The sequence below is a fragment of the Physella acuta genome, unplaced genomic scaffold (assembly GCF_028476545.2).
Source record: "Physella acuta isolate Inbredline_101_S28 unplaced genomic scaffold, ASM2847654v3 ptg000220l, whole genome shotgun sequence".
NCBI lineage: Eukaryota > Metazoa > Mollusca > Gastropoda > Physidae > Physella > Physella acuta.
The window spans coordinates 467,232-480,396 of NW_026731739.1; the positions used below are offsets into that span (position 1 = coordinate 467,232).

Sequence of the window (13,165 nt, forward strand, 5' to 3'; positions counted from 1 at the left end):
CATTTTTGTTTTTTCAACAAATTATGAAGTGTATTTTACTTTTTCAATTAAATTTTTTTTTATGACCATTATGAAATTAGTTACAAATGTATGGTAGACTTTCTTAAAAAGCATTGTTTAAAAAAATGAATTTATTTATGGAAGTGTAGTAATTTATTTACAACTGTTTGGCAATAGTATTGTTATATCAACTGCTACTTTTAATGTAACTTTAGTCAAGAATTATTTTATCATAATTTTCTTGGTCTGGAAATCCATAAACTTTTTATTTAGCTTTCACTTATGCTAGATGAAAATTACCTTTTGATGTGTAAGCTGTATTTCAAAGGAATCAATTTCTACTTGATTAATCTTAGAAACCTTTTCTAATCTTATTCCATTTTGTTTCCTAGACTTCAGTGTTCCTCCTCTGATTTGTTTTGTTTTCTTGTATCTCTATAACCAAAATGGTTTAATTTTTAATTGATGGTGTTGACATTGTATGTAGAAATATCAATGTATCAATAACCATAAGGGTTTGTCCATAAATGACTGCACACTTTAAGAAGGGTGGGTTTAGAAAGGGGGAGGGAGGGCAGTTGTGAAAGTGCTTACACTTTTGCATTTTAAAACATCATGTTAGAAACTTCAGTTTTTGCTGTTACTTTGGGTATTAGAAAACTTGATTTTTTTTTGTAAATTGTAAATGAACTTTAATAAAATGCTCAATGTTGACAAAGCTCAGATAATATTTTAGAAAGAATTTGATGTTTTGAAAATCGAAAACTTTAATTTTGAAAAGGTTGTATGCTGAGGTGTGATGTAATTATTTGGGTGGGGGCATGTGTATTTATTTCTGCATTTTTGTCTGTGTAACTTGGAAGAACCATTCATCAATTTTTAAGGGCCAATTAGCTGTGATATAACTTGTAAATGTTTAAAAAAACTTATTTTTAAATGCTACTTCAGGGAAGTACAGAAAAGCATAAATCAGATCTGTAGCATCACTTTTTTAAAGGAACTCCTACTTTTCCTCTCGTGGAATATTTTCCCCCTACAAATAAAAGAAGATTTAAAAATACCTTTCAATTTATAAAGACACTATTTTTCTAAAATTTCCTGGGAATATGTTAATTTTTTGTGAGAGAAACATGGGATCACTATGTTTCTTACAAGGGAAAATTTTTTCTTTTTTGATCATTTTTATTCCTGTATAAATATGTTAGTATTTAATGAACTTTCTAACAATGCTAAAATGTACAGTTTAGAAATTTTCTTTTTCATCACTTGCATTTATATTTAATTTATTTAACTGGGTCCACTCAATTCAATTTTTTATTGTTTACTTGCAATCACAAACAGATTACCATATGACATTTTTCCTTGTAGACATTTTACCCTGAGAGCTACATTTGTTTGTTCCTGTTGATGTGACATTGTAAAAAAGAAAATCAAATTCTTACTGCTGTACAGTTATGACATTTATTTATTGATTTTAACTTTGAATTGTAGATGTTATTTGTAATTTCTTAAACCAGCTGTTTAGAATAGTTAATACTTATAATATATGCACGTATTGCTGACATGGACTAATAAGTCTTGTTTAGTTTTAAATAGGCAATTTATTTTAAGTATTTTGAAATTAATAATATTACTAAAGAATGTTTTACTGTAATAAACTTGAACTGTTTTAAAATGTGTAGATCTAGTACTTTTTAAAATTTATTGGATAGTATGATTTAATTTATATTTAAACATAGATCTTTGCACATTTGCATTATATAGTAATTTATTCTAGTTTACTAATTCAGTCAAATGAATCTCTTGAATCTCTATTTGGAAGGCTTAGAATAAAGATTCTGTTGAATGAAGATTTAAAGAAAAAAAAAGTGAAAATAGAAAACAAGTAATATTTGGACATGGCTTTTATTCTCAGACTTTGCTGTCTTACAGTTATGTACACTCTCACAGCCTTTGATCACAGATGAAGAAAAAATGTCAACATTCACATGAAGAGGAGAAATATCACAAGAGAAAAGTAAATTCTGGATAAAAATTGCTACATTAATCAAAATTAGAAAATATTAATCTTGGTAGCATATAATAATATTAGCATATTATGACAGAAGCATACACAAATTTGTAATTAAAAAATCTATTGATGTTTCTACAGTCAAAAAGGGCACTAAACTCTATATTTGTATCTGTCAATTACTTAACTGGATATGTACATCACTGCAGGGGGAATAACTTATCTGTATCTGAGATTTGAGGGGGATAACTCCTCATTTACAGTACAAAACCCTTTTCTTGATATCAAGCATCTACTCTGATACTATTGAGCAACAGGAAAAAAATACACTAGGCATGTTACATTAGTTGATCTACATAGAAACACATGAGTATTTATTTACACCTGAAGAAATGCTGCTTTACAAAAATATTAAATTAAAATAATACCTGTACTGTGTTACACTGCATTTACACTTGAGACATGTATTATACATGTCCAAAAAAAAATCACAGCAAGTTAGTATACATATTGATTGTGTATAACAACTTGCCCATTTTTTTTTCCCTAGACATGTACAATATACATGTAGCAAATGTAAACACAGTGTTAGGATAAAATGCACAGATGAAGAAATGTTTCAATTCAATAAAATAAAGTTTTAATTTTGAACCATTTTTTTTATTAGTTATTTGGTCCTGTATCATTTGTTTTTGCTAAAACCAAATTTTAAAAAAATCAGAATTTGAAGATAAATAACAAAACAAAACCAAACTAAACAAGGTTGCAACATATAAACAATTATTATTTTCTAAAAAAGGTTTTACAGTACAAACCTTATGTATAAGAAATAATCCCCTTTAAAATTAAGTACATTTCATCATTTTAAATAAATACAAATTAGGGCTTATATCTATTTCTGATAATTCAGAATATGACATTTTAAACATTTGGCTTGATTTAGTAATAAAAATAGGTAAAAGTAAATACCTTATAAAAACATAGTTAATTGAAATGAGGTATTTAGACAAAATCAGACAGTGCATAGATCAAACTTGAAATATTTACAAACTGAATGTATTTTTTATGAGTAGCCTACCTGGTACATGTTTTATTCAAAATTTGTAATTTATTAACTTTTTGTAATTGTTATCTCACATAAAAATAACTTTCTATACTTACTGGTGATTTACACAAAATAAACAAGGCAAACAAAGATATGGACTAAAAAAAAAAACTAGGGTCAACTTAAAATTTTATAAACTATTACTTAATTCCATATGAGGCCTAATTATCATGACTGTAAAGTTCTATTTTTATATGTATCATGTTCTCTAACAACACGTTTACACTTACAACATCTAGAACATACATGTCTAAGAAAAAACCTGCAACAAGTAAGTATACACATTCCATATATAATAAACTTGTCACAGGCTTTTTTGTTAGACATGTAAAGTAGTCCTATATATGCTGTAAGTCTAAAAGCTGTGTAAGTAAACATCTTTCAGGGCAGTAGTTTTGCTAGGTTAAAAAAAAACCAACAGAATGAATGAATGTGATTTAAATGAGGCTTTTGATTCATATGCTTATTTACAGTATTTAAAAGGCAGTTGTCATGCTAAAATTAAATCACCAGATCATAATAAAATTGCAGTAGCGGAAATTCAGCTTAGTTAAAGCAAAGGAATGTCATAAGATCAGTCATAAGATCAGAAACACATTTTTGAAATAGCAAAGTTATTAAAATGACAGGTACATAATTAACAGTCTTGGATATCCAATACAATTTACTCAGCCCATAGAAATGTTTTAATTAGCACAATTATGTGATGTGTTGTTCAGATGTATGTACAAGTTTCAATTGTCTATATAATTGCATTAAACACATTTCTTGTACACTTCAAGGTGAAACAGTCTTACCATAAAGCACATCTTTTAGAATCCAGTCATATCTCAAAAAATATCATTAACATATAGGCTTGCCTTAGTTAAAAAAAATTTCTTACATATCATAGTGATGTCACCTTACCACATACCTATTAAAAATGCCTTTACCAAATACCTGTTATAGAAATGTCACCTAATCAAATAACATAAATGTATAAATGTCATGTACACTCACTTATAAGAATGTTTTCTTAAATACTTTATACAAACAGGTAAAGTGAGTATTTAAACTTTAGCACACTGTTCTCTATAAAAGACTAAAAAATTAACATTTAAAAAAGAAGAATAGTAAAAATAACAAGTGTGAATAAAGATGTTTAACAATGACTCCATAGAAATGTAAAAGTTTGGCCATTTGAATTTATTTTATTCTTGGACTCAGCAGATAATATGTTAATCACTTATTGAGCTGTCAATTAAAACTTTAACATAACCTTCTCAGTTTTTTATCTTCTGTCATTGATTTAACTCCAATGAAAATATCATTATTTTAAAATTGATATACCTTTGCTATGGCAGTAATTCATTTTGATTTAATGACAAATGACTTGTTTCTTTAAATAGATTTTTGTATTCATTTTACTTAAAACAATTGAATAAATCCACAAGTAGAATTGAAAGTCCAATGTATTTCTCATGATCCACATGGAATTTTAATTTTATACTTTTGAAGTCAACTGTCATTGGCAAGAAAACAAAACACTCTCACTGGGAACCCATGATTTGCATAGACCAATTAGATAAAAACTAGGATTTTTACTTGCTAGGATACTGAACACAAAGTAGGTGAACAAGGTTTCTCTGATTGGAGGTTCACTTTTCTTCGCACACTTTCTGTAAATATATTCAACTTCTTGTAAGACGATAATTCCATTTAATTGAAATCTTTATTTTGTATGCATACATTTTTCAATTATTCAAAGTTTAATTAATAACTGTAAATCCTCATATCACTCTAGTAAAAAATTGTAAATGCAAAAAATTTAACCCTTAGTTTTTCTGTGGAGTGAAAATATCTTTGTAATATTTCTTTCATTAAAATTTATGGACTGAGTATAATACATAAAGATTACATTTCATCTGAAATCTTTTAAAGAACGAGACTGATATAATCGATGGAGGATTAATTACGTAATAATTTACCTGCCAGCTGTTTCTTATCAATTGCAACCAAAGCTTCAAAAAGCAACTTTAGAACATTTTCATCTTTTCTCACCCCATGGAGCCAAATGTTTAATAATCTGAAGCTATGCTCTTTATAACTAGTGGCACCTGTAAGCATTGATAATGTCTATATTAATGTTTTAATAGAAAAATAATATTTTACACAATAAAAATTGATAATTCATGCTCATAGCCTATCTTTTCTATAAAAAATGTATAAAATAAATAAAAGGATAATTTCAATAATTATCTAAAAATATTCATCTTTATACGTATGTGAAGAAAAATAATTTAAAAGTTATACTTTTTAATCTGATGAAGACCTATGGTCCAATTTCTGTTTTAAATTATTTTTCTTCACATACGCATAAAGATGAATATTTTTAGATAATTATACATAAAAAGTTATATTTTTTAATCTGATGAAGACCTATGGTCCAATTTCTGTTTTTATGCATGTGTTATAAGAAAATTGTTTTAATAGCTTAGAATTATGTATGTGTTATGAGAAAATTGTTTTAATAGCTTAGAATTTCCTTATGTTTAAGAATTTAACATTGAAGATTTAAGGCTCAGCTGAACAGTTAAATTTTACCTGTGTATTCCTGTTCAATAGCTTTGACATGTTCCGTAGTAAAGTGCCAGTGGTAGGCTAATTTTTTCCAGTCTGTTGGTTTGAGTTGTTTTGTTGATAATTTCCACAAGACATCTTTCATTTGAGCTGCGTGTGGATGTTGGGGTTTCCTGAGGTAACTGTCTGGATCAACATAGCCGACATCTTTATCATGATATTCCTAAAACAGATTTTTAAAAATTTACATTTAAAAGGGAGAAATACTAAAAATAACAACTGTAAATAATGGGTCTGGATCAACATAGCCTACATCTTTATCATGATATTCCTGAAACAGATTTTTAAAAAATTAAAATTTAAAAAGGAGAAATAGTAAAAATAACAACTGTGAATAATTTGTCTGGATCAGTGGTACAGCCTATTGCAATGTAAAAATACTCAAAAGTTAAAAATTTGTTAAGTTAATTTTTAAAAATGGAAAATATTTGATAAAATACTATGATTGATACTGTACACCAATTTTTTAAAAAGTTTTTATTAATAATACTATATTTGAATTAAAAAAAACAACATTTTTGCAACTTCTGTTAGCGAACTTTCTACTATCTACTGCAATATTTTGCCGAAATTACTGTTTATATCCATATATCATGCATGGGTAGACTGGTTAATTTTTGTAAAAAAAAATATTGTTTGAATTGACATATCAATTATGGCTAAAACACTCATGATTCAGTAGATTATCTTATAAGATTGTTTTCTCTCACCCTAGTATTAGCGTAGTATCTCTCAGCTTTTATTAGCATGTCAACAACTGACACGTAATTCCCTCTAGCTGCAAGCTGCAGGGCACTTTTTCCTGACTGTTGAAGGAGTCCAGAAAGATCATATTAATTTACACACAATTTATAAAAATTTTAAGATACTTGGAAAATTACAGAAAATAAAAGCAATTAACGTGAAGTCTAGCTCTACAACCTTTAAAATAATTAACAATTTCAAGTTACTATCTATAATAATCTATTCAAATTTATCCTTACAACTTTTAGTATAAACAGATTGAAGTAAGTTGAATGTTAACATGTAAATTAAAAATAAAACTTTGATAATATACATGGTAATTTTAACACTCTTATGTATAATAAAACAATAAACATGGCAGTAAATTGAGAAAAAAATAAATTTTAAATTCAAAATTAATTATTTAATCAATTAAGAAAAAATATACAGCTTAAAAATGCATACCTTTTCTCTTGTATCAAGACTAGCTCCACCTGCTAATAAGACTTGCACTACTTCCAAATGACCACTTTCTACAGCAATATGCAATGGTGTCTGCATTCTCTGTGAAAAAAATAAACCAATCACTTCTTGAGCTTGATGAGAAGAGGATTTTTTATTATATTTTTAAAGTCAAATTTGATGACAAAAACTAATAAACTTCTATTGATCATAAATCATCCAGACATGAAATGTGTGGTTTTTATTGACAACAATCTTGTAAATGCTCGGTCCCTGTAGAAAGAAGTTTTTTCCAAGAAATGTAACTTTATACTTAGTTGAGAAACACCATTATGTGAATGTGATGACCATTATTAGAAAAAATTAAAAATTAGACATGGGAGGCAATACGAGCCAGTAAAACAAAGTTTCAACAGAAATAGACTCACACTGTTTGGCAAATCTAATTCACATTTGGCATCAACTAAAACCCTGGCCACTTCCTTATGATTTCCATTTGCTGCTAAGTGGAGAGCTGTGTTTCCTTGCTAGCAAAGAAGAAACAGGTAAATAGCATCTAAGGAATGCCATGCAGTAGAAATTTTAAAACACATTGAAGTGCTCATAACTATCCTTAAGAAATAGGTGCATAGTTATTTTTTTGTTTGGTGAAAATTTAAAAGAAGATGATTGAACAGGTGATATAAAATTTTGTTAGTAAAAAACAACAATTTAAATAAAAGGGTTGTATTCTCCAATAGGATATTTTCCAGGAATGTAGAGTTGAAACCATATGTGACTTACATATCCAGACTTCTCCAACACACATAATTACATTTAAAATGATAATTTAAAATATGTGATGAAATTTTAATAAAATAATTAAGGTAATAAATTATAGATGTGAGTCAATTTTACTGTAAGCATTCCATTAACAATGAAAACGTTTCACTCTTATCAATTGTTATTTATGATATTTTTAGTAAATGATATACCGTGATAATAAACTACATCTCAACAGTAATAATGATAAGCAAATACAAAGAAAAAAATTCAGTAGAATAAACATAATTTTTTCAAAATTGAGTTGAATCTACTGTTCCTCAAATAAAAGAGATATTTTAAAATAGAGTAAATAAAGAAAAATAGACTTGGCAAAAAAATGTTTTAAGTTTTGTGCAGCATAGAAAAATGAATAACAAAAACATAATTGGATATACTTTAAAGCTTTTAAAGAAAACATATGTATTAAAAGTTTATATAATAAAATAAAAATTGTTTTACAATATTTACTTTGGTTTTTTAAAAAACTGCAAATATGGCTGATTTTAAAAATGTTAACATCTGTAGAATTTTACAATTTTCTATTGCATATAATACTATATCTAAGATGTTACACAGATATATTCTAAGATATTACAAGAAAAAAATCATCTGTATCATAATACAGATTCAACTAAAAATATAGTTTATATAGTTGCAGTCAAATTTTTACTATACTTACATGATTTTGAGCATTTGTATTGCAGCCATATTTGACCAAACTCCTACAGACTTCTACCCGCCCTTCAGCTGCTGCCAAGTGAAGAGGAGTTATTTCTTTCTGATAACATAACAACATACAATCAATGAGGTTATTTATTTCTGATAACATAACAACAACATACAATCAATGAGGTTATTTCTTTCTGATAACATAACAACAACATACAATCAATGAGGTTATTTCTTTCTGATAACATAACAAAAACATATAGTCAATGAGTTTATTTCTTTCTGATAACATAACAACATCATACAATCAATGAGGTTATTTCTTTCTGATAACATAACAAAAACACACAATCAATGAGGTTATTTCTTTCTGATAACATACAATCAATGAGGTTATTTCTTTCTGATAACATAGCAACAACATACAATCAATGAGGTTGTTTCTTTCTGATAACATAACAACAACATACAATCAATAAGGCTATTCCATTCTAATTAAATAGACAATGATATTAAATCAATGGTGTTATTTTTTAAAGTGTAAAAATACCATAAAATACAATCAAATATTTTTTTCTGCTTGAATGATGTAGTCAGAAGTGTTTTTTTAAAGAAAATAATCATATTGGAAAATTATTATTATTATGTAAAAAAAAAACATTAAAGAAAAATTAGCAGTTTTTCTCTCAGTATCAGAATCTTATAGAAATGATAAAAACATCCTTCTTGAACAATCATCTTTAAGTCTGTCAATACCTACCACTGTTTCAGAATTAGGATTAGCTGTATAATCTAAAAGAAGGTCGACACATTCTTTGTGACCTGCTTCTGATGCCAAGTGCAAAGCAGTTTTACCCTCCTGAAATTTCAAAACATGGTGTTTGATGTAATGAACATGGTTTTTAATAAAAGTTAATGAAAGTTAAGTGGTCATTAAAAAATTGAAATTTAATAGTAACAGTTATGAGAAAAAAGGAGCGCTAAAATTATATGTTATAAGGTTTCTTAATAAAGATAATTGAAATAATTAATTGTGGTTCATCAAGCAGTAAACATTTCATTATATATTATTTTATTATATAAATTTAAATTAAATCTGTTGCTACACTGACTTTGTGCTATTTGCTCTTTTATTTTATTACCCAACATTAAATGTTTTAAAATAGTCACTGAAGTGAGTTACAAATAAAATGGTATTACAAAATCCAGTGTTGCAACAAAAGTTAAAGCTGGCATAATGAAACACTTCCTCACCACATCTCTGTCATCCACCTCCACACCCTGCAGCAACAAGGCCTTCAGTGCATCAATGTGGCCATGTTTTGCTGCCAGATGTACAGCAGTCATCCCTGCCTGAGAGAAAAATTTAATTGTTGGAAAATTAAATTGAGAAGTATGACTTAAGCTAATGCACTAATTCAGTTACAAATTGGTTTGATTAATTAAACAAATGTGACAACAAGTTGTGCAAAATAATAGGCAAAAAAATAGACATTTAGTATAATTGCACAGTCTGAAATAAAAATTAATTCCATACTAAATTGTTAATCACACAAATGTAAATGTAATTAGAATGCTATATATATATAGGCATATATATATATAGGCATATATATATATATAGGCATATATATATATATAGGCATATATATATATATAGGCATATATATATATATAGGCATATATATATATATAGGCATATATATATGTATATATATATATATATATATATATATATATATATATATATATATATATATATATATATATATATATATATATATATTTATAGCAGAATTTATTCAAAGCGAAAATGCAAAACATAAAAATTTGATTAAGATATAATAATCACGAGGGCCTGACCATAGGTATTTTAAAATTTTACATGCATCGCAAAACACAAATTCCTTTAGATCTATACCTAGTCCTGTGAGTTTTTTAACAACCATTTCCACTGTATGGAAATATATTTATATACATATATATGTGTGTATATATACTTATATATACACTTATATATATCTATATATCTATATATATATATATAGCCTATATCTATATATATAAATATATATGTGTGTGTGTGTGTGTTGGGCCCTATAGATCTATAATAGATCGAACAATGCTTTCTAGCTTGTAAGCAGCACATTGTAGTTTCCATAGCTGTTTGCTGTCACATCGTCAGCTAACGTTACATCGTCCCAAGTAACCGTTCATTCAATTATTTATCATTCAATTTATTTACAACCGGTAACAATGTTATCCTAGGCCTAATTGATTTTATTCAACCAGCCATTGCACTTCATATCCACCGTGTTTCAAAAGACCTCAGCATACCGGGCTTTTCGTTTAAATTAAATAAAGCCTAAGACAATTTTGAGGAAAAAAAAGTGCTCGACAAATTTTTCCTGACATGACAGATCAGTCCACGTTAATCTCTTTGTTATCTCCGTTTTGCCATCTCCCCCCCCCCTCTTCTCTCAACCCACTAACGTAATTGGAGGGATAATTTATTGTTGATAATTGGGTAATTATTGTTGGAAACAACCCACCGTCGTATTGTTATCAAGAATTCACAACTATGCCAAGTTCAACGCTATGATGTTCTGGCAGAAATGGAAAAATCGATCGCCTCATTCGACAAACTTTCAGGAGAAAAAAAACACATTCAAAAGGCTTGCGATTTTTAAATTAATAATAAAAAAAAATAACGTGTGTGAGAAAATCTCTGGATTTTCGACTTTGAAATCAAGTCTCTTCAATTACGTTCGATTTTTGCCTTGCTTGAAGGGTCAGACAAGGAAGTTTAAAAAAAACAAAAACTTAATTCTTTTACACGTTATTTTACATGGGTTATCAGACTTTAACTTAACAATATATACGATTAGAATTCGTCTTAAAATTATCATTCTTGTAGAGGATGGTTTATAAGGTAGATTGGGGTGGACTAAACAGTACATGTGGTAGAGTGGGATGGACTAAACAGTACATGTTGTAGAGTGGGACTAAACCGAACAAATGTAAAACATACAGGATTTTGTCCGATGGCATTGCACAAATAAATGTTCATAGGATAGACAGGACACAAGGAAATCAAAGACTCCTCTACCCCCACCCCCACCATATTGGCCTACATGAGACTCCCACTTCCCATTGATCTCACTCTACTGTCATCACCAGTGGTGTTTCTCCCAGACTTTTTTCTCTTGGGGGGAAGGGTGGGGAGTGGGGGAGGAGTGGGGAAGAGGGGCACTTGATATTTTCGGGGGGGGGGGGGGGGTAAAGAATATATTTTCTATATACATTTCCATTTCGTTCGGGGGGGGGGGGGGTAGACTTTCTTCGGATATATTCGAATATTATATTCAAATATAAAAAATATTAGTGTCTAAATCAAATAAAAAATTATAACCTCACAAACAAACAAACAGCAGCCGTGACAACAACAGCACGCAGCTGGTACCAAAATGATACAAATGACAGTATTCACTTTTAAAAAGTTACATCACTTTTACTCTTCCCTGGCCTACACTTCATCCAATAACGTTATCAATGTTAACAATAACAACTTGACCAGTGGGCAAAAACTTGACTTAAACATGTTGTATGTAAACATGGTCTATGTAAACATGATCTATGTAAACGTAACCTATGTAAACATGGTTTATTTAAACATGACCTAAGTAAACATGTTCTATGTCAACATGGTCTATTCTATTTAAACATGATCTATTGTAGGCCTACAAAACCTTTCATTATCTGACCATAATTTTTGTTTTATTCATTTTTGAATTTTTAAAGAAAAAAAATATATCGTTTTTGTTTTAAAATCGACCGACAAAAAACAAACTTAAAAGCTGATAAGAATTTTAAAATTTCTTACTCACGGCATATAGGGAGAAGGTGCACCCTTTAAGTAGATTGGTAGCAAGTTGTTCAAGCATTCAGCATCTTTACCAGATCTTAATGATAACCAAGGAATAGCTAGCAGGGGCCATGTAATATGCATGAATTATTTCCCCTGAGGGTATATTATGTCTACTACTCCACTCCGGCGTTCTCCGACCTCACAGTTCATCGGTAAGAAAACGCCAATGAGAAAGTATGGCGGTGGTCCAGGGCTATTTTAAGTTTGCCAGATGGGAGGTTGGCCTGGTACCACAGAGAGAAGATTCAATGAGGTGTGTAGAGCATTAGTGGGGTCGTAGTTGATGTGGTCGAGATGTTCGCAAGGGAGGGTATGACCCACTGAGATATCACCCTGGGTTACGTATGGGAAGATATGATCCGTGCTTACACACCAAGATATGACCCGGGCTTCCATACTGTTGTTGTTCTTTTAACGGAGTACTAATTGTGGCCGTTAATTGAACCGGAGCCCTAATTACGTTGATGTCCGTTGTGTCAAATTGTCAGTTGGGTCGGGGCCCTCGTAATGTTGATGTTGGCCCAATGGGACGAGCCTTACTGTCACCACTCCTAGTCTCATCATCACCCTATTCAACATGAATACATTTAGCTGGTGAAGACTGAATAGAGGTCCTGTTTAACGCTGTTGTTTATTGTACTTGGATTTATCTATAATTATGACTACGTTTATACAGGCACTGGTAATAAAACGGGACAAATGAAAACGAAAACGAGCATTGTATTATTTTATATTTGCAATGAAAAACAACTCTAATTTAAAAAAAGTTCCATTCCAATAACTGAAGGTGCTAAGTTATTTAACTACTTATTACTGGACCTAATACTTAAAATGTTGAGAGTTA

The 13,165-nt window shown here is 29.1% G+C and overlaps 1 protein-coding gene across 1 annotated transcript in view; it reads right to left on the reverse strand.

The window, feature by feature from the left end:
• Positions 1–3,346: 3,346 nt before the first annotated feature.
• LOC131937719 (ankyrin repeat and death domain-containing protein 1A) overlaps positions 3,347–13,165 on the reverse strand; it is a 40,088-nt gene continuing 30,269 nt past the window's right edge. Inside the window, exons 8-16 of the mRNA XM_059295329.1 lie at positions 9,648–9,746; positions 9,154–9,252; positions 8,404–8,502; positions 7,349–7,447; positions 6,924–7,022; positions 6,446–6,541; positions 5,700–5,898; positions 5,084–5,212; positions 3,347–4,774 (exon numbers count right to left, since the gene is read on the reverse strand). Of these exons, the coding sequence (XP_059151312.1) occupies positions 4,704–4,774; positions 5,084–5,212; positions 5,700–5,898; positions 6,446–6,541; positions 6,924–7,022; positions 7,349–7,447; positions 8,404–8,502; positions 9,154–9,252; positions 9,648–9,746 (990 nt within the window). The 3' untranslated portion in view covers positions 3,347–4,703. The remainder of the gene's footprint in view (positions 4,775–5,083; positions 5,213–5,699; positions 5,899–6,445; positions 6,542–6,923; positions 7,023–7,348; positions 7,448–8,403; positions 8,503–9,153; positions 9,253–9,647; positions 9,747–13,165) is intronic.